The sequence below is a fragment of the Coenobita brevimanus genome, chromosome 70 (genome assembly GCF_032717465.1).
Source record: "Coenobita brevimanus isolate Jiangsu-jjx chromosome 70, ASM3271746v2, whole genome shotgun sequence".
Taxonomy (NCBI): Eukaryota; Metazoa; Arthropoda; class Malacostraca; order Decapoda; family Coenobitidae; genus Coenobita; species Coenobita brevimanus.
In genome coordinates, this window is record NC_137023.1 from 35,863,308 (window position 1) to 35,890,810 (window position 27,503).

At 41.7% G+C, this 27,503-nt stretch overlaps 1 protein-coding gene across 1 annotated transcript; it reads right to left on the minus strand.

Moving 5' to 3' along the window:
- LOC145406417 (PI-PLC X domain-containing protein 3-like) lies at positions 1–26,311 on the minus strand. Its single transcript, XM_080277574.1, has 6 exons — positions 25,408–26,311; positions 3,623–3,797; positions 3,143–3,233; positions 2,466–2,651; positions 2,147–2,313; positions 1–217 (listed from the first exon to the last, which is right to left on the minus strand). The coding sequence occupies exons 1-6, from the start codon at positions 26,309–26,311 to the stop codon at positions 1–3; spliced, it is 1,740 nt and encodes a 579-aa protein (XP_080133700.1).
- Positions 26,312–27,503: the final 1,192 nt, after the last annotated feature.

The window sequence follows — 27,503 nt, forward strand, 5'->3', positions numbered from 1 at the left end:
TTATTTGACTTCCTGGTAATTCTTCTTAATGACGGCCAGAGGTATCGCCCAGTCGTCCTGCTCAACAAAGTCTGTCATGACCACGTTGGCTCCTGGTGGCCCTGACTGCAGCTCCTCCAGCCAAGCGGGCACGGCCTTGTTGGTGCGGCGGGCGAGTCTCTCCAGGCGACCCCACCAGTGCCTGCTGAGGTATCCGCTAGATGGTGTCAGCACACACCTGTATCAAGGGTGACATTATACACAGGAAAACTATATTACATGCACCAATATTTATGAGTTAAACTGAAAAAGAACCAACATTTCCATTGCAACACAGCTTCCTATTTCCTTTGTGTGTGTGTGTGTGTGTGTGTGTATGTATGTGTATATATATATATATATATATATATATATATATATATATATGTCACGAATCAATTCGCGACATTTCCCTTTTTGTGAGAGGCCACGAACTATTAGTGGAAAACTCACTGTTTTTCGTTCAGTTAACCGCTCATTCGGACGGAAGCTTTGTCAAATCAGTTTTTCATTGTCATACGTGATCGTCTCTGTGTGAGACATTAGCGCTTCCGATGAGCGATTGTTTTGGGCGCGTTTCGTTCACTCGACTGTTAGAAAATACGGCTTAGCGCTCCGCCTTTCTTTCCCACGATTTGAATTGAGTCTAGTGTTTGTTGTGACGGAGGAAGGTCCTGTGCTCCAGGAAGTGTGAGAGGTCGCTGGCACCCAGGCTCCACTGAGACAGTTAATCCAGTCCTCCCACCTTGGTGGTGATACATAGCATTCATCGACTGGTATTTCTTTTGTGTATTTCCTAGTTTTAAGAGTTTAGTTAAGGTGTTTTTCCTAGGCGTAAGTATTTAGCTTCTGTGTGAGTGAGCGAGTGCGTCTCATTTAATTGATTTGAATTGTAACGTTAAATTTATTTTTTTGTAATTAATAAATTTAACAGTTCTTTTCCTTGAGCTTAATGTAGAGTAAATCTTGTTTCATTTCTCCATAATTAAGCTTATTTTCCATACAGCTCCTAGCTTGCATAAACGTTTGCTTTCATAACTGGTACTTAGACCAGTCTTGTATTAACTTAAAATCCGTTGTGCCAGGAGTTAATGCATCAGCAAGAACCTGATGTTATTATTATTAGTATTAGTTATTTATTGTCAGGGGTGATGTAACTTTCTCCAGAGGCTAACAGTACAGTAAGTCAGCAATTGTGAGTAATTAGTCTCTGCTGTGTACTGTTGAGGAAGTTTATAAATTCTCGTTCTCAGAGAATCGTGCTAAGCCAACGTAAAGTAATCGTTGCTTGATGTAGCAAGACAACCATTGTCTCTGCTCTTCAATATTATTGAATATTATCAATTTAAATAATATTTAACCATTTATATCAAAATTACCGTGTGTATATATATATATATATATATATATATATATATATATATATATATATATATATATATATATATATATATATATATATATATATATATATTATATATATATATATTTCCTTTGTGTGTGTGTGTGTGTGTATATATATATATATATATATATATATATATATATATATATATTTCCTTTGTGTGTGTGTGTGTGTGTATATATATATATATATATATATATATATATATATATATATATATATATATATATATCAAATATGTAACAACCTGACAGAATGAAAAAAAATTTATGCCAAACATACAGAAAATACATAGTGGAGTTGGGGGGGGTATTAAGCGACAAAAATAAAATAGGTGGAGAGGTAAGAAAGAGGGGGTGGGAAAATAAGGGTAGCATACTGGGTGATGAAGACGACGTAAGGATGAGAAGCAGGGGTGAGGGGTAGCGTACTGAGTGACGCAGAAGACGGAAGAGCGACAGGCAGTAGTGAGAGATGGTGACGGGCTGAGGGGTGGGCGACACACTTAGTAATTAAGAAGACGTGGGGTGATAGACAGGGACAAAAGACAGGAGGGGCAGGGGTGAGATAATATACTGAGGGATGAAGACGTAAGAGAGAATGATGTGGTTAGTGGCAGGGGGTGGGGTGACATACTGAATTAAGAAGAAGACATAGGGATGACAGGCAAAGGTAAGAGGCAGGGAGAGGGCTACAGGCAGGAATGGGGAAGGGATGACGTACTGAGTGACGAAAAAAACGTAAGGGTCGCGGCGTACAAGTCGCTCCTCCAGAAATGCCAGCATATCGGGTACTGATGTGGTGTCCGGCCAGGGGTTGGGCAGGGCAGAGCTGGGCCACAGCCACGGAACGCCTTCACGCCCTTCACTGTCACGATAAAACACCAACACCTGAAAGCACACACATACACTGAGCCAATGGGAGGGGATTAAATTTTCACACACACACGGACGGGGGGGGGGGGGAGCTAATATATTCCTTCATGCCTTTCCTTCTCTTTCTTTTTTTTACGTGTTCCTCTCTCTCTCTCTCTCTCTCTCACCTGGTAATTCCTGTCAGCGAGGTAGGTCAGAGTGGGCTGGTAGTACTGTGTGGGGCAGAGTGTCGTGGTAAAGGTCTCACGTAGGAGGGTGGTGAGGGCTGCGTGGTCTGCCGGGGTGAGGCCGTGGAAGTGTTGGAAGTCCAGCATCACCACTTCGCCAGGGTGTTTGGACAGGAAGTGCTGGATCTGACAAGGATAACATTGACACACTCAGGCTCAATCTCTGCTGAATAACATCGGACGGAACAAAGTACTAGAACTGTCCCGATCATGACAGGGTTAATTGTACCATTACTGACAATTTCATCATTAACCTGTGACATCCTTTTTTTTTTTCTTTTACTTCATTCTTGAGAGAGAAAGAGAGAGAGAGAGAGAGAGAGAGAGAGAGAGAGAGAGAGAGAGAGAACAGATGGCTATATTCTGTTCGAGTCAACCCTCCCCAACACTGCAATCTCTCCAACTCAAATGCTGAATCCCTGTAACAGATTAACATCAGCATACGACGATGCTAGTCAGTCACGAAGAAGTGGTACGGGACAATGCAGACCAAAAGCACTGCCTTATTTTAACACTGAACTAAAAAAAAAAATACAAAAGGACGAAGATCCGGAAATTTCCGCCAAGTTAATGTGAACGAAGTAAAAGGCACACACACACACACACACACATACTACCTCGGACAGAAGGGTTTGCAGGTCTTCCCCGTAAAGGCCGTGGACGAAGTAGAACCTGTTGTCTCTTGTGGCCACACGGATGTCGAAATACCTGTGGAGAGGGGCTAAGGTGAGAGACAGATAGCTATATCTATCTATATCTATATCTATCTATCTATATATATATATATATATATATATATATATATATATATATATATGAGAAAGAGGGAGAGAGATGTACAGACTGCCTATCTGACCTCACCCCATTCCTGACTACATCTTTCTAAACCTGATTCTATATCTGACGTGTTTACGCTCTTTACCTGTCTCCACATCTGACCTGACACCGAACCTGGTGAGATATCTAGCCTCGTCGGACTACATTCTTGACCTCACACCTCTTCTGATCTGACCCAATCCCCTGCCTGACATGACTCTGTTGTTTACCTGTCCCTGTGCCTGACCTGGAGCCATTCTTGACCTGCCTCCGTTCCTGACCTGATGCCATGCTTGAGCTGCGTGGTGACGGTGGCCTGCTGCGTGACGGACCATCGGAGGAGGGCTGGCAGGGTGAGGCAGGGGCAGAGTCGGGCGAAGGAGGTCACCTGGCTGGGGGCGTCAGGTCCTATACCACCCTCCGTAGACAGGCTGTAGCTGAAGGAGTCGTGGGAGCCTGGTGGAGGGAAGGCGGAGGAGGTGAGAAGGACAGGGAGGGAAAAAAAAAAAAAAAGGTAAGTTGGAGGGATGGAAAGGTGAGGAAAAAACATGGAGAGGAGGTGAAGATGGAGGTGAGGTGAGGACAGGGAGGAGTAAAAGAGGTAAGTTGGAGGGAAGGAGAGACGCGGAAGCAAGGAGAAAAGAGGATGATAGAGGTATGAGAAGAAGGGAGAGATGAGAAAGGTACGAGAAGCACTTTCCACATTCAGCAAAAGTTAATGCAACGATTGACTGATGAACTTGTATATCTATATCTCTCTCTCTCTATCTATATGTATGTATGCACGTTAAATGTACAGAAGTGTGCTCTTAATATTCGTCAACTGGGTATGACGAAAACAGTGAAGGCAAGTATGAAAACTGGGAAAGAGCGTAGGCAAGAGCTGGAAAAAGGAAAGAGTGATAGCAGAAAAACCACTAGCCTAAAAACATGAGCAAAAACACGTAGAGAAACAACACTGAGACGCTATAAAGCAGAAAAAGGGGAAAGGGAGGCAAGAATACATTAAAGTAGAATAAGGATAAACCACACAAAAAAAGCACAGAAAACACGAAAAAAGCTCGTCCGTCCCCATGAGAAAGGCTGGCAGAAAAGAAACACGCCCATTAGTCAGCCTCGTAAAACAGTGAAGTGCGTTGCTAGAGTGGCTGGCGCGATCCTGTTTTATAATTTTCACACCCGTCACGCGCTTGAGTCTGAACCTCCACCATTGCCACTGACACAAACATATGAAGTTCTAGGAAATATCTGAATAACTTATCAAAATTTCGTCCGTATCAACCCCGTCACTCTTGCTCTTGTGGTCCAGGCTTATCGGGACGTGTGCACGGTGGAATGCAGGTTAACTTTGTCTTTCTGCAGTCACACACACACACACACACACACACACACACACACACACACACACACACACACACACACGGTCAAGCCAAAGGTAAACTCAAGGCGGTGGTCACACATTTTCCGGGCAATTTATGCGCTGGGCGTAATAAATTCCAGTCGATACGAAACTGAAGGTCACATCCACGGCAACACACGTGAAATAATTTGTCTTCTTTTTCTTCTTCTTCTTCTTCTTCTTCTTCTGAGAGAGAGAGAGAGAGAGAGAGAGAGAGAGAGAGAGAGAGAGAGAGAGAGGGAGAGTGTCTTTTAAAGGTTAAGGTCAATCTTCATTTGTCAAACTGAAGGCAGTATTAACAAAGTATGTTTCTCATTCATGCCTAGAGATATTGGGGGAGCTGAAAGAAAGAAAGAAAGAAAGAGGAAAAGAAAGAAGAAAAAATGAATAAAAATCGAAAGAAAAAGAAAAATTATGACAGCCATTCTAACGGTTATGAATGATCTTAATGATGAACGAAATGAGGCCTAATAATAATAATAATAATAATAATAATAATAATGATAAACAAGTGGTAGTGTGACCTCGGAACTAATCATCATCTCATTAAATATTCAAACAAATCCCCCCTCCCCCACCTCCTTCTTTCTCTCTCTCTCTCTCTCTCTCTCTGATGGTAGCCGTGTTTGTTGACAGGGTTGAGGTGGTAATGTTATGGTTTTTAGGGTGAGTGGCTATGCGTTCTCTCTCTCTCTCTCTCTCTCTCTCTCTCTAAGCCATTTTACATATTACACACAATTTCACAACCCATCTCCTCACAATCCAAGCCATACCTCCATTCACAAACTAGTAAATACACTTCCCACAACCCTTAATAACCCAAATTTTCACACAAACGCACAGTACACACCTCCGCCCACAACCTGAACCTACCACCTCCCTGCAATAGAGCCCATATACATAAGCTCTACACAACTCTACGATAGCATAACACCGCTCTACTCAGCCCAACATAGTTTATCATCAAATGTATTCGTGATTTAGTATCATGTCCCTGATCTCACTGCCACTCTATTCAGCCTTCCACATTTCATCATTTACACCCCTATTTTAGCTCCGCCTCTCTCCACATTGTCACATGGCAATACACTACACTACACTACACTAAAATATCTCACTACCATTCCACACAATCCTGCATATGTGATTCTGTGTTATACTCATTTTAGCTCCTCTTTAGATAAGGCTCCAGAACAATACAGTACACTAGCTTATACAGTACCTCATACACTACGTCATACTACACTACACTGTATATTTCCACTAACCCTCTACACCTAATCCCCCCCCCTTATCATTTCATCACTGACAGCCCTCCATTACATCCACCTCCTTCCATACAGTTCAATAGCAATTTTCACCCAACTAAGCAACATCAATAGCCCCAGACCTTCTCCACGGGGATCTATGGACCTTCTCTATGAGGATCTAAGGTGTTGTTTTTCTTTTTGGTGTCAGGCGTTTTCAGTAGACTGAGTTTGTATTTTGCTCTTTCTATATGTCTGTCAGTCTATCTTTCAGTCTCTGCCTATCCCTGTCTACATCTATCCGTCTGTCTGTCTGTTTGTCTGTCTCTCTCTCTCTCTCTCACTTATTTACTGAATCTATCTCTATCTGTCTATCTCAATGCCATCCTTTTTCATGTGCTCCACTTAACCCTCCACATCGTTCTTGCTTTTTCTCCTCATTCTTCTAACCCCGTGTGTGTGTGTGTGTGTGTGTGTGTGTGTGTGTGTGTGTGTGTGTGTGTGTGTGTGTGTGTGTGTGTGTGTGTGTGTTTGGTGGGTGAGAGGTACAGTATATGAAGATACATTTTAGTGTATGTGCAGCCATTTTTAAGTGTGTATGTGAGTGAGTGTGTGTGTGTGTGTGTGTGTGTGTGTGTGTGTGTGTGTGTGTGTGTGTGTGTGTGTGAAGGTAAGTTTTGTGCGTGTGTATGCCTGTGCGTGTAAATATAAGTACGGGGGTGTACGTGCGTGTAGGTATGTGAACGTGTTTGAGTGTGCATGTGTGTACGTATATAGGCACGTGTGTGCGTGCGTGTGCGTGAGTACCTTTGTGGCTGCTGCTATATTTACACAAGCCAATGCCTTAGTGATCACGTTAAGGGGAACCTGTGTGTGTGTGTGTGTGTGTGTTGTGTATTCGTATGTGTTGTGTATGTATATATATATATGTAATTTTTAAGGAGGTTTGTATGTGTGTATGTGTCTCACTTTCCACACCAGGAGCAAATCACACACACACACACACACACACACACAAATACATACGGGTACAGAGAGAGAGAGAGAGAGAGAGAGAGAGAGAGATCGCAGATAGATAACAGATAGGAAACGGAAAAAAACTCACCTGACACAAAGCTGAGAAAATCTACACATCAAGTCCCTCAGGCTCCTATGACTCACTCCACTGAATAAAAAAATAAAAATAAAAAATAAAAATCGTCAGCCAAAGTAAGAGAACTCAAACTGTCCCTACCATGAGATATCAACACCTGGAATAAAATATTAGAGTTACCCCGTGCATGAGAAAACTGATGAAGTATGAAGAAAATGGGAAAATACGTAGTTAAATTGATAATACATAACAAGAACTGCTTTCAAAAAGAGGTATGGAAGGGTACAGACAGGAGAGCAGCGGACTAAATAAATTACAAGTGAGAGGGGAGTACAGTAAGGGACACAGAGTACATGGTTACTGTACCCTGATTGATGTGCTGAGTACCGTAAATATCATCAGCCCCGGGACCTCAAATGTATGTTATTCTTGTTGCTATATTATTTACTCAACCTGAAAAGGACCTGTACTAGTGAATTTAATGAAGGCTTTATCTAACCTCTCTCTCTCTCTCTCTCTCTCTCTCTCACACACACACACACACACACACATCACCGATTGACAAGTTAGTTACCAATGTGTCTTTTTCCACGAACGTAACTAATTCAGATTTAATCATAACTGGATCAACAGCAACACACCACAACACCTTCAGTTTTCATCACAGTGTTGATTTTAGTTATTCTTTTCTTTTTTTCAAGGGAGCCACAGGTAGACAGACAGATATAGGAGACGACATTACATAACCATCTTCAATGTCTTAGTGTACCACCATAACTCATCTCTTCCCTACACCAAAACTCTCTCTCTCTCTCTCTCTCTCTCTCTCTCTCTCTCTCACACAATAAATAAATAAATAGGGAAAGATAGCATCCGTCACAGCATATCAGGTCATTATCAGAAGTCTTATCCATTGACGTGCCAGGCCTTCATGTGTCCTGCCAGCGTGCTAGAGCCTCCTGGGAAGCGTAATAGCGAGTTTGGCCTCACATTTCCTTATCTATAGTGGACTTTTTTTTTGCCAGGACGCATTTCACTGTGTCTTGGTGATCTGATATAAGGGTTTATGAGGTGAGGGGCTGAGGGTAAAGAGATATGAGACACGTTATATTTATGAGAGGAGGAGTGAGGGGGGTATGTGATAAAAAAAAAAAAAAAAGCAAAATGAAAGTGCCATACAAATAAATCAATTGCCATACCTAAAACAAATACAATAAACATACACTTACACCTATACTCCACGCTGTATTTCTGTTTCATACCTATTGGGCTTTCTCAGTATACGACTACACCCTCTTTCTCTCTCTCTCTCTTTACTAAACCCATGATTGAAAAGAAAAAGTTGGGTCAGGCCTGGTCACCCCGCGATCGGAATATGTGATCGTATTCTAAGTGGCTATGGGGACTACGTAACTCCTCTTCCTTAGCGATTTATTCTGCACAATACACCTTTCTACCCTCCTGTATGTTACTGATACAAACTACGTCGGAACGAAATAAATAGCATACAGAAGGATTTTAGTGTGTAACATGTAGAATGAATAGCAATGAAATATTTGTTACGATGTCTTCAGTGCCTCCTGGAATACAGACTTATGACGCAAATTATCCGATCGTTTAAGGCAGAAATCAAACTGAGAAAATGAATAAACGAGTAAAATATTTAAAAGTAAGAGGGAAAGAGAAAATGAAACAGGAAGAAGGATATGAAGCGACTACTCACGCTACTTCATCCTCCATTCATTACCCACCCCCCAAGGCCACTGTCTACATTAGTGATAAGTGACTACCACCACCACACTACGCCACACCACCACTACCACCACCATCATCACACCACTACTATCACCGCTGCCACTATCACCACCACCATCATCACACCACTACTATCACCGCTGCCACTATCACCACTACCACCACACCACACCATCACCATAAGATCTGTACCACCACCATCACCAACACATCCACTTCATGCGCGTTATGGGTACTGTAAGAGATGTAGGGGAAGAAGGAAATGATGTGATAAAGGGGAAGAAGGAACGATGATGAAAGGATGGAAGATACGCACCGTAGGAGAGGAGAGAAAAAGGGAGGAGAAGAGAAAGGGGCGACAAAAGAGGAGAAAGAGTTATGGAAGAAGGAGGGAGTGACAGATGGAAGGAAGGAATAATGAGAGGAAGGACACGAAGAGTCTGTGAAAATGAACGGAGATTTTGTAGGGTAAAAACAGCGCCAGGAGAGGAAAAGAAAGATAAAAGAAATGTAAAAGGAGGAGGAGGAACAGTGAGAGAAATGAAAACAGGATGAGCAAGAGACCGAAGAGAAAGGTGAAAGGAAATGATCGGAAAAGAGCTTGATGAAAGAATCTAAGAGAGAACGCAGAGATGGAGGCAAAAGGAATGGTGAGAAATACAGTACAGTAATAAAGAAAAGATGGAGTGACAAGAATAAAAGTCAGGAGATAGTGTTAAAAGAAGGAAGGAGTTAAAGGAGGGAGAAGGAAAGAATGAAATATTTATATGAGGATGAGAGAAATAATTGTCAGTGCGTGGTGTGTCGGTAGGTATGTTAATGCTAAAAAAAGGTACCTGAGAGAGAGAGAGAGAGAGAGAGAGAGAGAGATTAATGGTAAAGGAAGAAGTAACAACAGAAAGAATGAAGGAGAACTAAAAGTTATAGAAGGATGAGGAAGAGTAAGCGCATTTATAAAAGAGGAAATAAGAATGATAAAAAGAGGTAAGAGTCAATTATAAAGGAAGGAGTTAAGAAGACGAAGAGGGAGAATAAGAAATAAGATTAAACTGTGAACTGGTATATGTAGAAGTATATGTAGAAGGATGAATAAGAAGTGATAAAAACGGAGAGGGAGTGAGAGAAGGAAAAACTAACACAAGAAAGGAGATGAGAGGTTAGAAGGCGCGAAAAGATGAGAATCGAGTGGAAGGGGGAGAAAATCATATGACGAGTGGAAGGGGGAGACAATCATATGACGAAGGGATAGTGTCGAAAAATAAAATAAAGAAGGACTGAAGTGAGAATAAAGATGAAGCAATAAAAAAAAAGGAAGGAAGGAGGGAGTGGCAGAAGAAAAAAAATGATGGAAGGAAAGAGGGAGTGGCAGAAGACAAAAAAGGAAAAAAAAAATGTTACCGTATAAAATTTTCAAGGAGGTAAGAGAGAGCGAGTGAAAAAAGGGGAAGTGCAAAATGAAAACCGTGAACCACGACGAAGAAACAGCGTGTTATTATGTTATCAAATTGTTTTTCCTGAAGTCCTGAAGTACATAATATATACAATATGAGGCCGTGAGCCAAGAAGAGAATGGGAGAAAACACGCAAGGAAGGAAAATGAATGACACACAATACAAAGGTGAAAATATAAAGAAATACAAAATGGCGCATTGTACGTGAAACAGTGATGTGGAAAAAAGAAAATATTAAACCAATCAGTCTGAGAGGACGAGAGCTAGTGGAAGGTAAAATGTAGAGAATATGGAGGAAAAAAGATTAAAGTTGCAAAAAAGCGTCGAGTAAGGACGATTAAAATGTTAGAAATGAAGGATTAACAAAGTGTTAGTAAGGACGAACAAAGCGTTAGAAAGTAATATTAACGCACAGACAGTAAGCAAGAGAACAATGTTGAGGGTAAGGACTAGTTCACACCGATTGCCTGCTGGTGCGGACGGTTGCGGGCGGGAGTTTGGCATCACTTTAACCCATAAAAGTAGCCCCACTGGACGCCGGCGGGTGCAGGCGTGAACTTTTATGCCCAGTTACGGTGATCCAGAATTCATGCCCGCGCCAGCAGGCTTTTGGTGTGGACGCAACCCTAGTAAGGAAGAAATATAACAAAATTAAAAAGAGTAAACGAGGAAATAAAAGCTAATGGATATGGTATATAGGGAATAAAAAGAGAAAGACGTAGCAAAAACAGAAGTGTTTACCTGTTGAAAATGAAAGAAAAAATTACATGAGTAACCAAAGATGAAACAAATTACATAAGTAAACAAAGATGAAACAGATTACATGAGCAGCCAAAGATGAAAACACACACACACACACAAACACACACACAGAAAGGCAGCAAAAACAGCGAGTAGGTTTGTCACGTGGCAGAACACACTCAGTCCATCATGCAAGGACTAAAAAAAAAAAAAGAGTAGCGAAAGAGTAGTTTCGTCAGACCGCAGATGGCTAAATCGATCAGAGAGAGAGAGAGAGAGAGAGAGAGAGAGAGAGAGAGAGTAGTTTTCGTTAGACTTTTGAGAACAATATATACTCAGTGAATCAATTATGCACAAGAAGTAATAAACACAGTGGTGCAAAGTACAGTAGCAAAAGCAACGTGTAAGAATTGTAGCAAAAATAGTACGCTTCACAATGCTGACTCAAAAAGATGTCATTATTCTGTAAAGTTAACCACTTCGATTCCACTCCCCCCCCCCCACAAAAAAAAAAAAAAATGAAAACTCGTTCTCAAGAATTTTTTCCTGTTCTCGCTCTAAATGCAATACACACCCTTTTCATTTGTTAACATTTCTTTTCCACTCTAATCGGAAAGGAAGTCAGGTAAATGGACGTCACACTCTTGCTTATTCCTTTCCTCTTCACGGTCTGCCAGTCTGTCATCTTGCCATTAGGCTATTACAGAAGTTGTTTCCGATCCTTCATTTATTACCAGAGGTCTTTCCAAGGCTGCAGACATCTTTTTTTATGGTGGTAGAGAGAACACACACACACCCTTCACCACCTTCCTCCATAGCCACACCAAATACCGCATGAGCAAGCATACCATCTTTTCTGCCTTACCCTCTAAAACATTCATTTCATTCGGGTACGGTTTTTACGGCCTTCCTGAAGCAAAAAATTCCGGAATCCACTCTTTAACTGCCTTGCGCACAATTTAATTCTACAGGAGGTGAGTGTAAGGTTCTGTTGAGTCCTTGTGGTGAAAAAAAAAAAAAAACTAAGTTTCTTTCAACATATTTTACGTATATATTTCTTTTTATTTCCTTACGTATTGATTTTAGGTAAGTATAACGTTCACTTGATTTCTTGTAATGAAATATATCCCAAACGTCTTTTGATTTTTTATGTAGGTCTAATGGAGATTCTGAATATACCTTTTTTTTTTTCTCTTTCAAGGACGTATTGATTTTAGGTGAATATACGTGTAATGTTCTCCTGAGTTCTTGGCGTGAAATATACCTCAAACTTCATCACTTATTCTTTTTTTTGCATATGACTACTCCGCATACTTTTTTTTTTTTCGCCTGCGTTTTAAATTTCGGTAAGTAGAGAGCTCTGTTGAGTCCTGGTCGTATTTTCGTCGACTTAACAGCCTTCTAGCACATCTTCCTAAGCAAGCGTTTCTTAACCTGGGGTGCTAGCACCCCAGGGGTACTGAAGTCAAGTTTATGGGGTGCTGGAAAATGCAACATATACTGGTTTTGCTTAGTATTGGCATCACTGATATTATTTTGGAGAATGTATAAAATCAATTGTCAAGGAGTACTTCACTTTACTTTATCCATGTAGTAGTGTAGTAACTGTAGCAGTGTAGCAACTGTAGTCCCTGTAACCAGATGTAAGGGGGTGCTGGAATGTGTGGCCCTATTGCAGGGGGGGTGCTGAGGTCGGAAAAGGTTAAGAAACGCTGCCATAAGCAATTTATTCTGCATACCGCACCTTGTTATTCCCTTATACGTTATTAGTAATCTTTTAACCCTTTCCCTGCCACGGACACAGCTGGGTGTTCTACCTAATGCCAGACTATTCATCCAGGTCAGGAAAATTCGATCACACAACACACTCTTCCAACACTGCCCACTCACTCAGCCACCCTTACGTCTCACTCACCCACCCACTCACTAACCCACCCACCCACTCACTCACCCACCTACCTACCCTGCCCACTCATTAACTCACCCACTCACCCTGCCCACCCAACCACGCTGCCTACTCACTCATCCGCCCACCCACCTTAATTCTCGCTCACCCATCCATCCTGTCCACCCACGCACTCATCATAAGTTAATCGAGACATTTTTCAAAGCCACTGATTACTAAATAAAATCGAATGGCGGTAATTAGAATACGATAAATACGAATAAAATCGAATGGCGGTAATTAGAATACGAGTTAAATAAGTTAATATGAAGACAGCATTGGGTTCTACTGAGTTTTTATGGTGAAGCGCTGAGTATACATTCGTCCTTTTTAAAATTTGTTATTTACATTACGTCACTCTACCACTCATTTTGCATCTTCCTTGATACTATTACTATTATTCTTTGTTGCTGTTGGCTGTGTTGTTATTTGGAATAATTTGTTAAGTGACGACTTTAAAATTTTGGATGCAGTGAATTTCTGAGGTGAATAAAATCGTCCGTCACTGACTGCAAACCAGAAAACGAGCTTCTTTACCATCAAGCAAAAACATTTATCGTGACAGCATTCAACATTTTTAACCTGCTACGCTTCTCCTGAGCATAGATAAATCCTCTGACGTTAGCCACAATAAAATAGAGTAGGTTATTGGCAGCAGAAAGTGTAACAAGGAAAAGAAGTTACTGGCAGCGTGTAATTGACGTCTGTTATAGAGTTTTTTATTGCTCTGCCTATTTAAGTCACCCAAATTATTCTTCCTTACTAACCGAGAGAGAGAGAGAGAGAGAGGGAGGGGGGGCTATCGGTAAGGCATAACTGACGCCTATTAACGGTATAAAGTTTTTCAGCATATTTTCGTATACGTCAAACCAATTTATTTTTACTTACTAACAAAGGGTGAAAAAGTATTGGTATATTGTAATGAACGGTGTGATCATTTTTTTCACCTTCATTGTATACGTCAGGTAATTAATTTTACATTACTGTACATCTTTATACTTTTTTTTTTATCAGTTGTTTATCGTGCCTGCCTTAGCGAGTGAAGTATTTTATCCTCACTGAAATTATACTAAGTTGTTGTGTTAGCCCTTTTCCTGCCTTTGTAATAACGGAATTTATTTATTATTACTCCTTATACGTAATTTGCACAAAAATGACCTGGAAGAAATGAGGTTGCACAGCCTTGAGAAGTTAATCGACACTATGGCAATGGAAGATGTTACTTTTTTTTTATTCGATAGCAAATGAAGCACAAAAGAAATGAGTATGGGAAGGAAGGACACTCTGTCGTTTGGGGAGGAATGAGTGTTTTTACCTATTTTATTCTTGTTACCTCCAGACGGTTTTATTCAGCTACGGACGGACCTCTGCTATACTCTCCTCACTCCAACTAGACCCGAAAACCGCCATCCCCGTCTTGAATAGCTACCGAATTGTAACTAGACATTAAACTCTAAATACGATGCTAGTCACGAAGAAGTGCTACCATATGAAGAGGATTTAGAGCCCCGCAGTACTATCTTACCGTGGCACTGAGCTACGTGGAAAAAAATAAATAAATAAATAAATAAAAAAGACGGACTTCAGGACCAAATTGAGGTAAAAATGGACTAGAGTGAATGGGGGTCACGAAGGAAAATATATAAATAAAATACATAAATAAATAAATAAACCAAGCCTTAATAAAATCGTCTGGTGGGAACAAGAATAAACCAGAATAGGTAACCGTAGCGAAGTGCTTACGAAAAATCCCCCTTCCTACTGACATCTTCACTTCGATAGGAATACTTAATTTTGTTTTATATTTCATGCTTGCTACCTCCTGACCAATGGAGGGGAGAGAGAGAGAGAGAGAGAGAGAGAGAGAGAGAGAGAGAGAGAGAGAGGCATTCTCATTCTTCTAGAAGCGTTTACAAATGCTGCCACTTATCGTAAATGCTTTCTCGCCAGGCTAGTCTTCATGTCGCCTCTAAAAACATGCATAGAGCGGTTCTGAGAGGCTACACACACACACACACACACACACACACACACACACACACACACACACACACACACGGAAAACAAACACGTCAGTTTCATTCTCTCTATCCCCCGACGATTTCATTCAGTCTGGGAAGGGGGGGTTGAGACCTGAAATTGCAGAGCTTAAGTACAGTATTCATTAACACCTTCACGAACAGGGGATTTTCTAAGCTGAATAAAATTGTCTGGAGATAGCAAGAAAAAAAGCTTACTTTGATTTTATTCAGGAAGGACCGCTCGTACTGAAGGGGTTAATGAAGGTTGTGTCTAACCCCTCCAGCTCAATAAAAAGAAAATCTATCCTGAGCTGACGAAAATCGTCTGAAGGTAAAAGGAATAAAGTGAGAAGAGACGCCATCGTACTGAAGGGGTTTGTACACCCATTAGAGAGTGTGTGTGTGTGTGTGTGTGTGTGTGTGTGTGTGTGTGTGTGTGTGTGTGTTTATGCTCGTGTTGCCATGTGTACCAAGGCTTTGTGCACCAATCTTCCCGTGTGTAGCCTACTTTTTTTGTGTGAACCTTGGTTGTCATGTGCGTTTGTGTTGCTTGTATAAACCAGTGTACCTGCGCCTCTTAATATGTATACTTTCTGTGTGTACCTTTGTATTCTTGTGTATCCATGCTCTTGTGTGCGCCTTGCTTGTGTGTATCTTTGTTGTGTGCACCATGGTTATGTGTACCTAGAATGTGTGTACCTTAACGATGTGCATTTTGGCTTTGTGTACCTTGGTTTTATGTACCTCGGCTGTGTGTACCTTGGCTGTGTGTACCTTGGTTGTGTGTACCTTGGTTGTGCACACCTTTATTCACACGTATGTGCACTTCTTTTACTGTGTGTACTTTGGTTATGTGCACTTTTGTTCTCATATCTACCATTTCGTGTGCATATTTTTTTGTTGTGTGTACCTTGGCTGCGAATATCTTACTGTCATGTGTATGCACCTTCACATACGGACTATTATAGTGTGTAAGTCTGTGCATTTTGTGTGTACCGCTGTGTGAACCTGTGCGTAGTATAAGCCATGAGAACGTCTGTGCACCAATAACCCACGTGAACTTATGTGTACTTAAAACCCACGCAAACTTATGTGTACCTATCAACTGTGTGCATCTGCTACCACGTGCTTCTGTTATGTGTCCCAGTATAGCCATGTGTACTTCTGCTTTGTATACCAGAACTACCATGTGTATTTTACCTGTGTACGCCTAAGTGCCCTTGTGGCTGTGCCCACTTAGGATAATAAAAATGTATACATGAGTGCAAGTCACGTACGGCACTGGTCTAGATTTGTGCGTGAGGTGCTACATGTGTGTGTGTGTGTGTGTGTGTGTGTGTGTGTGTGTGTGTGTGTGTGTGTGTGTGTGTGTGTTCTCTCGACACGCGTGTGCCAGTATCTATAGGGAATACGTGTGCGTGTTTTATGGGGCTTCGTGTGTGTGTGTGTGTGTGTGTGTGTGTGTGTGTGTGTGTGTGTGTGTGTGTGTGTGTGTGTGTGTGTGTTCTCTCAACACGCGTGTGCCAGTATCCATAGGGAATACGTGTGTGTGTGTGTGTGTGTGTGTGTGTGTGTGTGTGTGTGTGTGTGTGTCAGTAACAACCCCAGTGCGTGCTGACAGGTTCTCATGGGCGTACTTGACCTTGTGTTCGTGTGAGGGAAAAATAAATGTACACCAAGAACACGTACACATAACACACAGGGTTTACATAGCTCTATACAAACATACTTTATAATTACATCGACACATTAACATAGCCTGCACACACACACACACACACACACACACACACACACACACACACACACAGCTATTTCATTACTGTGACCTACGTGAGGGAATCCCTACACGATACAGGTAATTGGTGAGGGGTTGGCAGTGAGTGGGAGGCGAATTAGAAAATGTGTGTGTGTGTGTGTGTGTGTGTGTGTGTGTGAGAGAGAGAGAGAGAGAGAGAGAGAGAGAGAGAGAGAGAGAGAGAGAGAGAGAGAGAGAGAGAGAGAGAGAACCCAGGTGGTGTTAAGGTTACATGCTACTAAGTTTTGTCTCCCCTACACAGAATAACATCCTGATAAGTCCCATTACTACTTATATTTCTTGCAGGGTCTTTGCTTCTCATCGGGTTATAACTACGAAATCATGAACCACGTAAATAAGAAATAAGACACAGAATATCACGTACAGTTTACTATTCATAGGAGAAAAACTGTATGCTAGATTTACGGCTTGTCTCGCTGTTACATCTCCTTGACTGTTAAATCATATATATTCTTCGCTAACTCTGATACTGTTCACCACTTTCCTTGATGATCTTAAGCTCCTTTTCAAGGCACGATTTTCAGTAATATTAGGTAAAGAACAAAGTACAATATTTGATTATCTTAATCTGAAATGAAACAAGCTTGGCAATATCTGAAAAGCATTTCTCTTGTAATATTACTGGCCTATTTTGCTTTTCATTCCTCTCTCTCTCTCTCTCTCTCTCTCTCTCTCTCACACACACACACACACACACACACACACACACACACATCACATTTCCTGTCGAAACATCACACACACATTTCCTGTCAAAATACCACACATTTTGTTTGAAAAGAAAATCACACAAATGAAACTGAAACATTATAATGAAACTAGTGATACATTTCATATCATCTTTGCCGAGAAATGAGAGAAAATAGAGATAATGTGAAACAATGAAGAAATAATGTGAGAAAGTGAATGAATCAATGCTTAGACGTGTGTGTGTGTGTGTGTGTGTGTGTGTGTGTGTGTGTGTGTGTGTGTGTGTGTGTGTGTGTGTGTGTGAGATACTGTAATAGGTCTATGTGTATACGTAATACCGTGTGCGTGTATGTATATACTGGTATGTATACATTACCTTCTATATAATTATGTATGTGTACCAGTATAAATGTTTGAGAGAGAGAGAGAGAGAGAGAGAGAGAGAGAGTAGGCAGTTCCTTTTTAACATTCTTCTAATATTCCGGCAGCTACTGAACTGTCATTCACAAGGATATCCGTGCCCTCTTGATCTCGCGTGTGTGTAGCAGGTCACGATGGCGGGCTGAGAGGGGCAGGTGACGTCATGTGCCGGAGACGTAACATTCTCGTTCCAGCTCGTGTAGACCTTTGTTCCAGCCGTGAGATTAGTTCCGACCATGAGATTAGCTCCGTCCGTGAAGTTAGTTCCACCCATGAGATTTGCTCCGAGATTAGTTCCACCCGTGAGATTAGTTCCGTCCGTAGAGTTAGTTCCACCCACGAGATTAGTTCCGACTGTGAGATTAGTTCCGTCCGTGAGATTAGTTCCATCCGTTTCCACCCATGAGATTAGTTCCGACTGTGAGATTAGCTTCGGCCGTGAGATCAGTTCCTTAGTTTCGACCGTGAGATCTGTTCCAGCCGTGACGACCATGAGAAGAGTTTCTCGAGAAATTAATTCTGGCCGTGAGATTAGTTCCGACCTTGAGATTAGGCTAGTTTCGGCCAAGGTCAAGGGGGTAATGGATTGGAGTGCAGCCTTGGGTGTAGTTATTTACCATTCCTTTCTCTCTCTCTCTCTTACCCCGACATGCCAAACACGAGTCAGCTATATTGGTTTTACTCTAACATGGAAAAAAAAAAAAAAGCCACCTCATTATCTTGAAGTCTGAACTGTAACAAGAGATTAACACTTGAATATGATGCTAGTCACGAAGAAGCGCTATGAAAAAGATGGAGATGGTAGTACTGACTTTTTCTGCCACTGAGCTATGTGAAAATAACTGCAATGTGAGTTAAAGTTATATATAGATAGACAGATAGATAGATAGATAGACAGATACAATATATATAAAAAAGGCCGTACAGCAAACGCTCTTGTGGGACGCTTTTTTTTTTCTCTCTTGCGTGACGGATGAGCGTTAAGGAGTCTCTGGATGGATGGAGAGTGTGTGTGTGTGTGTGTGTGTGTGTGTGTGTGTGTGAAAGAGAGAGAGAGAGAGAGAGAGAGAGAGAGAGAGAGAGAGAGAGAGAGAGAGAGAGAGTATTGAAATGCATTCTCGTTCAATTAGGAGCTTTCGCGATACCTCTTCCAGAGCGATTTACTTTGTCTATTCTCTTTTGCGTTATTGAAGCATACTATGTCGGTATTAAAAAGATATAAATGACATACACAAGGCTATAAAGGTGTAATATGCAAAATAAATCGCTGAGAAAGGTGCGCTGCGAAATCTTCCACGGCAGCTTATACGGTCGGTCACTCACTACCCGTAAACACACCCGTCGCTATGCTCACCATTCACTCATTCTCTCTCTCTCTCTCTCTCTCTCTCTCTCACAACATAAACACACCCGCCGCTATCATGCTCTCCACCTCTCTCTCTCTCCAAGACGAAATCATACACCCCGAGGAATACCACTCGCACTAAAGAGGTTAACTGTGCTGTGTCTCAAGGCATATACCCTGCAGTCTTATCAGGGTGTACAATTTCCGTGCCTTCACGCTCTACGGCTGTCATACATGGTCTATGGCTGCATTTCACGCTCTATGGCTGTAATTGGCGTTCTGTACTTATAATTCATTCTATGGCTATAATTCACGCTCAATGGCTGTATTTCACGCTCTATGGCTATAATTTGCGCTCTGGCTGTACCGTACTTCACGCTGTGGCTGAAATTCACGCTGAATGGCTACAACTCTGGTTTTATGGCTGTAAATTCACGTTTTATGAATGTAATTCACTCTATGGCTATATATAATTCACGCTATATGGCTACAATTGACACTCTATGGCTATAATTTGCGCTCCATGACAATAATCTGCCCTCTGTGGCTATAATTCAGGTCTTATGACGATAATCTACACTCCCTAAGGCTATAGTTCATATCACGCCTAATAAGCGTAAAAGACTTCTGCATCCTTTTGAGAAGATGGCGGTTTTACTATGCTTGGGTTAAGACTTTACGGAATGGTGGGGTTAAAGCCTACACTATACCCTTTTTACTCTAACCTGGCCTAAAACTGCCTCTCTTATCTTATATATGGAGCTGTAACACGAGATTAGCCACTAGATTACAATGCTAGTCACGATGAAGTGTTATAAACTGGTTGTAGAGCCATATTCTTGTCTTCTTCAGCCACTAAGCGAAATAAACAGCAAAAGAAAAAAAAAACCCGGACCGTTAAAAAGAAAATAATACAACAATTTCACTAGCAGAGAGCTCTCCTGTTATATAAATTAAAAAAAGAAAATGTCTAGTAGTAACATGGAAAACAAGACATCGAACTGAACGGGTCAAGTATGCTAAGTGATCTGTCTTGACTTATCATTATGTACAAACGGATACGAATTTTAAGGGTATTTCCATTCTTAACACATTCATAATCGGCTACGTTTCTGCTGCATATTCTGAACGAAGCCTGTAATTTTACACTCAATGCACCTTTCACCTTTCAGCAAAACAGCACGAAATAGTCATAACATCATAACGCATGCTTTCTGTGTGTGTGCGTGTGTGTGTGTGTGTGTGTGTGTGTAAAGTGCTCCTGATCATGCAGAGTAACAAAATGATTTTTCTCTTCTTCCATCCATCCATCCATCCATCATCCAATCCTACGTTGCCCCATGAGGAGCGTAGGAGCCCGGAGCTAGGCAGTTGGTCCTGACATTTAAGATAAGAGTGACCAACCTCACTCATCCCTGTGTGGCATTACGTGAGCAATAAACCCCAACCATCCCTTTGATATAAACCTTCACCGGGTCAATCCGATTGGAGCACAATAATTACCCACTAAACCACCAGGCGCCAAAATTTGGTTACATGGTTACCAGCCAGCGTAGTAAATAGTTTCCTGGTGTACAGGAAACCATTTGGCTTGTCACTCAGTGTAAAGTCACCCATAGGCAGAAGAGGAAAGAATGAAGGAATGAAATACAGAAGAGGGAGTGTAAAGTCACCCGTAGGCAGAAGGACGAGGAAAGAATGAAGGAAAGAAAGATTGAAGAAGATGGAAGGAAAGAAGGATGGAGGAGAGGACGGGGCAGACACCCGAGAGCAGCACTACATTGAGATGATTGAGTAATAATCTCGCGAACAAATACTGAGTGGGGGGGGGGAGGGAGGGAGGGATAAGGTTGAAGGCCGTTCGCTGACGTGCTACAGTCCGAATGCAAGATGTGCTCAGAGGATTAATTTACATCAAATAAACGCACCATGTAGGGTGGTCTACTGCTTAAATTATCTTAACTAGGCCTACACGCATCTATCAACAGACCCTCCTGCACTTTAGAAAGGTATATAATGTTGACTGGATGTTATTTCATGCGCATTTATACAAGCTTCTAAATCTTTCTTACAACGATTCCAATTCGTCATTTCCCAGTGAGTCTACACATGAGTCCTGAGCATACCGTTCCACTACTTCTCGCACCCTTCGTACGTCAGGCCATCGTGTCGTTAATCAGCGACTATCGAAGCCTGTGGGATAGATAAGCAACGCCTGGGATGGTTAATTATTGGGGCATTCGTGTGCCATCACCACTGCACCACCGTTGACCTTGAGTTTTTCGCGCCTTGACGTACAGAAAAAGATTTTTACCTTATCACAGTTAAGAAAATTTAGTGTTATGGTTTTCTCGCTTCACTATAATCATGATGCTTTTATTATAAAAGGGCACTCTTTTAGCAAATCATGGTATTCGAATTATAGAAGAAAAAAAAATCGTCATGCAGCTGGGTTCGGACTGTACTGTAAATGTGATGACGTAATTATGACGCATTCTGGTTGGCAGAGATTTCGTAGCATTCTCTCCTTGGCGATTTATCCTGCATATTACATTCTAATTCAGAATTCTCTTGTATCTTTTTACTACCGACACAGCTTGAATTACTGACACACGAGAGGATATGAAGGTGTAACTGGCAAGCTAAATCGCTACGGAAGACCTGTTACGATATCATCTCGGCCAAGGACACGGACGCGAGTGGCAACACGCTAGGACGTAGTTGAAGCTGTTATTACTGTACAGCGGTTCTCAAACTTTTTAGGGTGTGACCCTATTTGGAAAATTTCAAGACTTCGCGACCCACAGGATAAACAGAGAGAGAGAGAGAGAGAGAGTGTAACCGGTAAATAGCCTATCATAGTTATTATGAATATGCTAATAGTGTAATAAGGATAATTACAATTTCAATTAAGTATATAAAATACGCTGAAAGCATTAGGCCTATTGTATGTCCCTGCGACCCATCAAAATTCCTCTCGCGACCCATAGTTTGAGAACCACTGTTATTGTACTGTACTTAGGCCCTGATAACACTGAGCTCAGAATGGACATAAACCGCAGTACCTCTTCCTATGCGATTTATTTTGGCATATTACACCTTAACATCACTTATATGTTATTTATAGCCCTTTAATATCGACATACTTGGCATCGTTAGCAATCTATTTAGCATATTAGACCTTAACGCCTCCTGTACTCTACCTTTATCGACAGTGTATTAACATCGTAAAAACTGATACTTGTCCAATTCCGTCCTCAGTGTCAACAGACCCTTACTTCCCCCCACTCACGGTGTTACAGGTCACTATATTCCTGAGACAAAGTTGCAAGACATAAAATATCATTGGTGGTGGTAAAAACAGAATCAGTTATTGCTGTTAAGCTATACCGTCTACACACGAGAAACTTTCACCACACACACACACACACACACACACACACACACACACACACACACACAAATGCCTGACCATGAATAATGCAGCACCTACTTCTCTAACAATTAAACCCAATCACGCTCTGCCGATATAAAGGCCCGTATTCTCGTCAGTCAAGGAAGCTCCCAAGCACCTGTCCCTTAGCGATTCATTTTGTTTATTGCATGTTACTGTCCTCGTTCCAATATCGCCATACTCGGCATAAATAACGTACAAAAGAATATTAACCGGTTATATCCAAAAATGAATCACTAAGGAAGAGATGCTGGGGAGCTTCCGTAACCGATCAGATTACGAGCCAGTGTACTACATTTGGTACTCAATGTCTGCAAGTATACAAGGGACATTTAATCACATATATTTGACTACTATAGTGTTTTTACTCTAACACGGCAAGTTGCCATCTCTCCAACTTGAATGCCGTGTTGTAAAAATAGATTAACACCAAAGTATGATGTTAGTCATGAAGTACTCCACTGACCTACGTGAAATAACCTGCAAGGGGACGAAAATTTTGGCAAGGTTACGATAAAGTATATATCGGTAGTGTATGCATATTCAATAACCTGGATATAAGAGGATATTTATCCTTCACAACGTATTTAGTTTAGAAGATGGTAATGAACATGAGAACAAAGTAAGACGTGGTCCAGATGGAAAAATAAATATATGAATAAAAAAAAAAGGGGGGGTTATCACAAACGGTGTAGAGAAACGACGGGAAATAAGTAAATATCACGAATGAGATACAAAGATGAAGTGAGAGAATGTACTGTACATGCATGAGGGAACGTGGATTGGCGGAACTAGGCGATGACAAGTGAAACTTGCTTGATGAATGAAGGATTTTTAATTATCCTTATTTTTTTTTTTCGCAGCCACTCTGGCTGAACGAGCTGCAGTGACATCCACCTTTTACTCTCACTTTCACTGTTTTTCACAAGTATCCAGTGCGGCAAACTAACAAGTAAACAAACGGAATATGCACAGTGAATATGTGTAGGCAGTAGAAGCGGTGAAGCTGAGGACTATAAGGATAGGGAGAGGAGATTCTTCAAGTTCGCTCGCCTCTCCCGCCTGTTCCATCGCAAAATTACTATACCTGTTTAACGACCTAAAACTGACATCTCTCCGCTTAGAATGCTGAATTGTAACAACAGACTAACATTACAACAGGATACTAGTCTTGAGGAACTGGTGTGGCAAGGATTTATAACGACAGCATGGTTTTTTTCCTGCCACTGAGATGCATGAAGCAGCAAAAAAGAAGAAAATATACGCAGAGTAAAAACGATATAGACAATGTAACGTTGTGATACGCAAACTCCATCATCCATCAGTGGGTGGTAATGTGCATCGTTGTCCATTAGGTCTCACTATAACCCTATTTGATTGACCTGTGCTGCTGAGATGTATGGGGCGAGTAGGGTGTTTGAATCGCGGCTGCTGATTGGCCGCCGATGATTTAAATCTATACCTCTTCTTATTTTGACAGATATTTATATTTCTTAATTGCCTTCAATACAAGCAGCCATATTAAATACCGGTAAGGAATAATTTCCGACGTTGATGGTCAAAATTAGCTCTAAAAATTTACTGTTATCAAAGAAAATTAAACATGATTATAAACTTTTATAAAACAATGAGTGATCCTTCAAGCAAATTATCCACCCATGGCATATTACCACGTCCGCATGTTGCACTGCATCCACCCTGCGTGTACACCCATGTCCAACGAGTTGCACTACGGTATAGCCACTCGCGGTGTACATCTACGTCCGCATGATGCACTACAAAACATGAATGCATTTACTTCAATGACATCATCGGCGGCCAATCAGCAGCCGCGAAACAAACACACCCTACTTGCCCTATACATCTCAGCTACACAGGTCAAAAACTTTTTTTTTTTTAATTACAGGAATCCAGCAGAGAAAGATGCAGGAAGGACAAAGAAACTGTTGTAATTCGCTGAACAATGATTACTGTGATTTACACGTGACTACATATTCTGGCCCTATCTCTGTTATCTTATCAATGGCGGGAAGGAAGACTGACCTACCGAACAGTATCATCCTTTCAAGGTGTGCTCTAATTTGAAGCTTTGTCAGATGGCATGATACGCAGTTCGTATGACATGTTAGCAAACACCTGAACCTGGTGAAGTCTTTTGTATTCATACAATACCCCCAGACGATTTTTATCAGTTCTGCAGAGACTTAGTGCTGCTGTTGTTAGATTTAGCCTTCTTGATCCCTTCACAATTACAAGTCTCTTCTAGGCTAATAAAATTGACCCGTAGTAACAAGAATAAACTATTATACGAAGTCCACCGGAATGAAGGGATCAACAGTGAACTAATGGTCTCCTTTCGGTGTGAACTGATAGAACTTCTCTCCTGCCCGTGATAGGCCTACTCGTAGAGGCTGAGAACAAACTATGGCTTGCAATTATGCATGTTACATATTTGTTTGCTACGGTGGGGTAATGAGGGGAAGACGGGGAGGGGAGACTGAGAATGGTGCTGAGGAAGGTGGAGTTAAACGAATTAGGTGGTTTGAGTTAGGGAAGTGTAGCCTGAAGGTAAATGTGGTATGTTCTAGAACAACTCGGGATATATATATATATATATATATATATATATATATATATATATATATATATATATATATATATATATATAATAGAGACATATACTCACCGGGGATGTAAAGGTGGTTGAGAGGAAGGCGCTGTAGAGACGGAGGCAGGCGTGACATCCAACACTCCAGGTCATCCAATTTCAACTCACCTTCACCCAAACCTACTTCCACGTCCTGGGCGGGCAGGCGGGAAGAGGTTACAAAGAGCGCCTTTCCGTCTCCGGTGGGTGGGCGGGGGTGTTGCTGGTTGTGACTGTTGGACGTGGGGATGGCGGTGGATCCATCATCGTTCCCCAGCTCCTCCTCGAAGGTGACAGAAGTGAAGTCCCCATGGCCCTTTTCCCGGGTATTGAGGAAGTTGTACAAAAGTGAGAAGTCCTGGAGGTCTGGATCCTGGTTCAGTCTCCCAACTAGCTGCTTGGCGGGGGTGAGGGGCACGATTGAGGTGGGGGTGGGGGTTGTCGGGGTAAAGGGGATAACAGACGTGTGGATTTCCGTTAACGGGGTAAGGATGGTGTGCACTCCGTCGCTCTCAACGTCTGCCAAGGCCCCAGGTAACGGCGCCGGTCCCCGAACCACTTTCATCTTGGCCTCTGCAGGTTCCCGCCGACGGAATCTGAAGAAGGAGAAGCCTCGTCGGGGGCGCTGCAACAAGTCTTTAATATGTCCATGGGTAGTGTCAGTGGTCGTGGTTTTCGTGAGCGGGGTTTGATGGGGCACATGGCCGGGCACCTCCTGCACCACGATGAAGAAAGCACCGTCAGTTTGGCCATGGCGGGCGTCCACTACTGCAGCCTCGTCTGTGGCCGCCCCCTTCTCCTGGGTCTGTGCCTCGCCCATGTGCTCCGTGTTGCCATGCTGGGGGACACTGCCGCACACTGCCTCTCTCCCGGCCTTCTCACGCTCACTGTACTGATGATATATGTCTGCCGCTCTTCCCTCACCACACACTCTAACGGACATAGGTACTACGCATGGTCATAGTCATATACACTTATTCCGCACCCCTAAGCAAACAAACACAACACATTCTTCAGTACGTACATTCAATTTCTTCTTTTATTTGTTCCTGACATTTCATTCCAATAATTTTCCTTTTCCTTTTCTGGCCAGTATTCCTAAGCTGAGAGGCTTAGTATATTTCTCTGGCCACAGATGATTTTCACTGGGCGTCATACGGACATGTGTTCATTACGAAGCATGGCAGACGAAGTGGAACGGGAAGAGAACTTTTGATCTGAACTACGCATGTGTTCTTTGCCCACATACCGTCTTTCGAAATATGGTTATCTCTTACTGTTCTTCTGCCACACATAAATTCAGTTACATCTTCAAACAATGCCGCCAACGTCAACAAAATCAATTTATGTGCTCTTGAGTAACAGGTGGGCTATTTTCGCATAATATGGGTGTCACAAATATTTTTGCAGAATCTGGGTGTCATAAATGAGTATAATTATGAAAGATAGTCTGTCACAAAATTTTCATTTGTTAATGGTAGGTCTCCTGCAGTTTGTTCCCAGACTCTAATAACTACATAGCATCACTGCATCAGCATCATATACGGTAACACAGTAAGATATATATTAATGTGCATAATAAATAACTAGATTGCTACTGAGCTTTTTTTTTTTTTTTTTTTTGCATGTGACGCTAGTCGGTATACAGTAGAAAAAGGAACTCTCTGGCTTTTATTTCAGATTAGTTGAACTAACAATAATCGATAATGAGAAATCCAGCCGTAGGATATCGCACAAAGGCAAAATTATGTTGCCTACACCCAGTTAAAAAGTTATCGGCACTCTTGTAGCATGATAAAATCTAACACAGCGCACGAGAGATCTGAAAACAAACTCCTTAATTAACGTGGAGTTGGTATTCCTGATCTGCCTTAGGTCCGTATTCATAATGGAATAGGAGGCTTCGTAACAACGCTTACTAAGCAACTTGTTTTGCTTAACTATCACTCTTTTTTTTAAATGTTACTCAACATTCTTAAAATGATAATGGCGGTCGTCATTCTATCGCAACGTGTAAGAAAATCCTAAGGTGGTAACCTTGGATACGATGGGTGTCAAGCAGACAAATTGCACTTTGATTTCTATATTATCTAGTGGATAATACAATGCTGTTTTGAGGTCTTCCTTCAAACATA

Excerpts from the sequence above, each read along its gene's own strand:
- LOC145406417 (XM_080277574.1), bottom strand. The coding sequence starts at position 26,311 with ATGTCCGTTAGAGTGTGTGGTGAGGGAAGAGCGGCAGACATATATCAT. Across the intron at positions 2,314-2,465 it reads TCGCTGACAGGAATTACCAG|GTGTTGGTGTTTTATCGTGA; the intron begins GTGAGAGAGAGA and ends GTGTGCTTTCAG. Across the intron at positions 218-2,146 it reads TACGTTTTTTTCGTCACTCA|GTGTGTGCTGACACCATCTA; the intron begins GTACGTCATCCC and ends CCCTTGATACAG.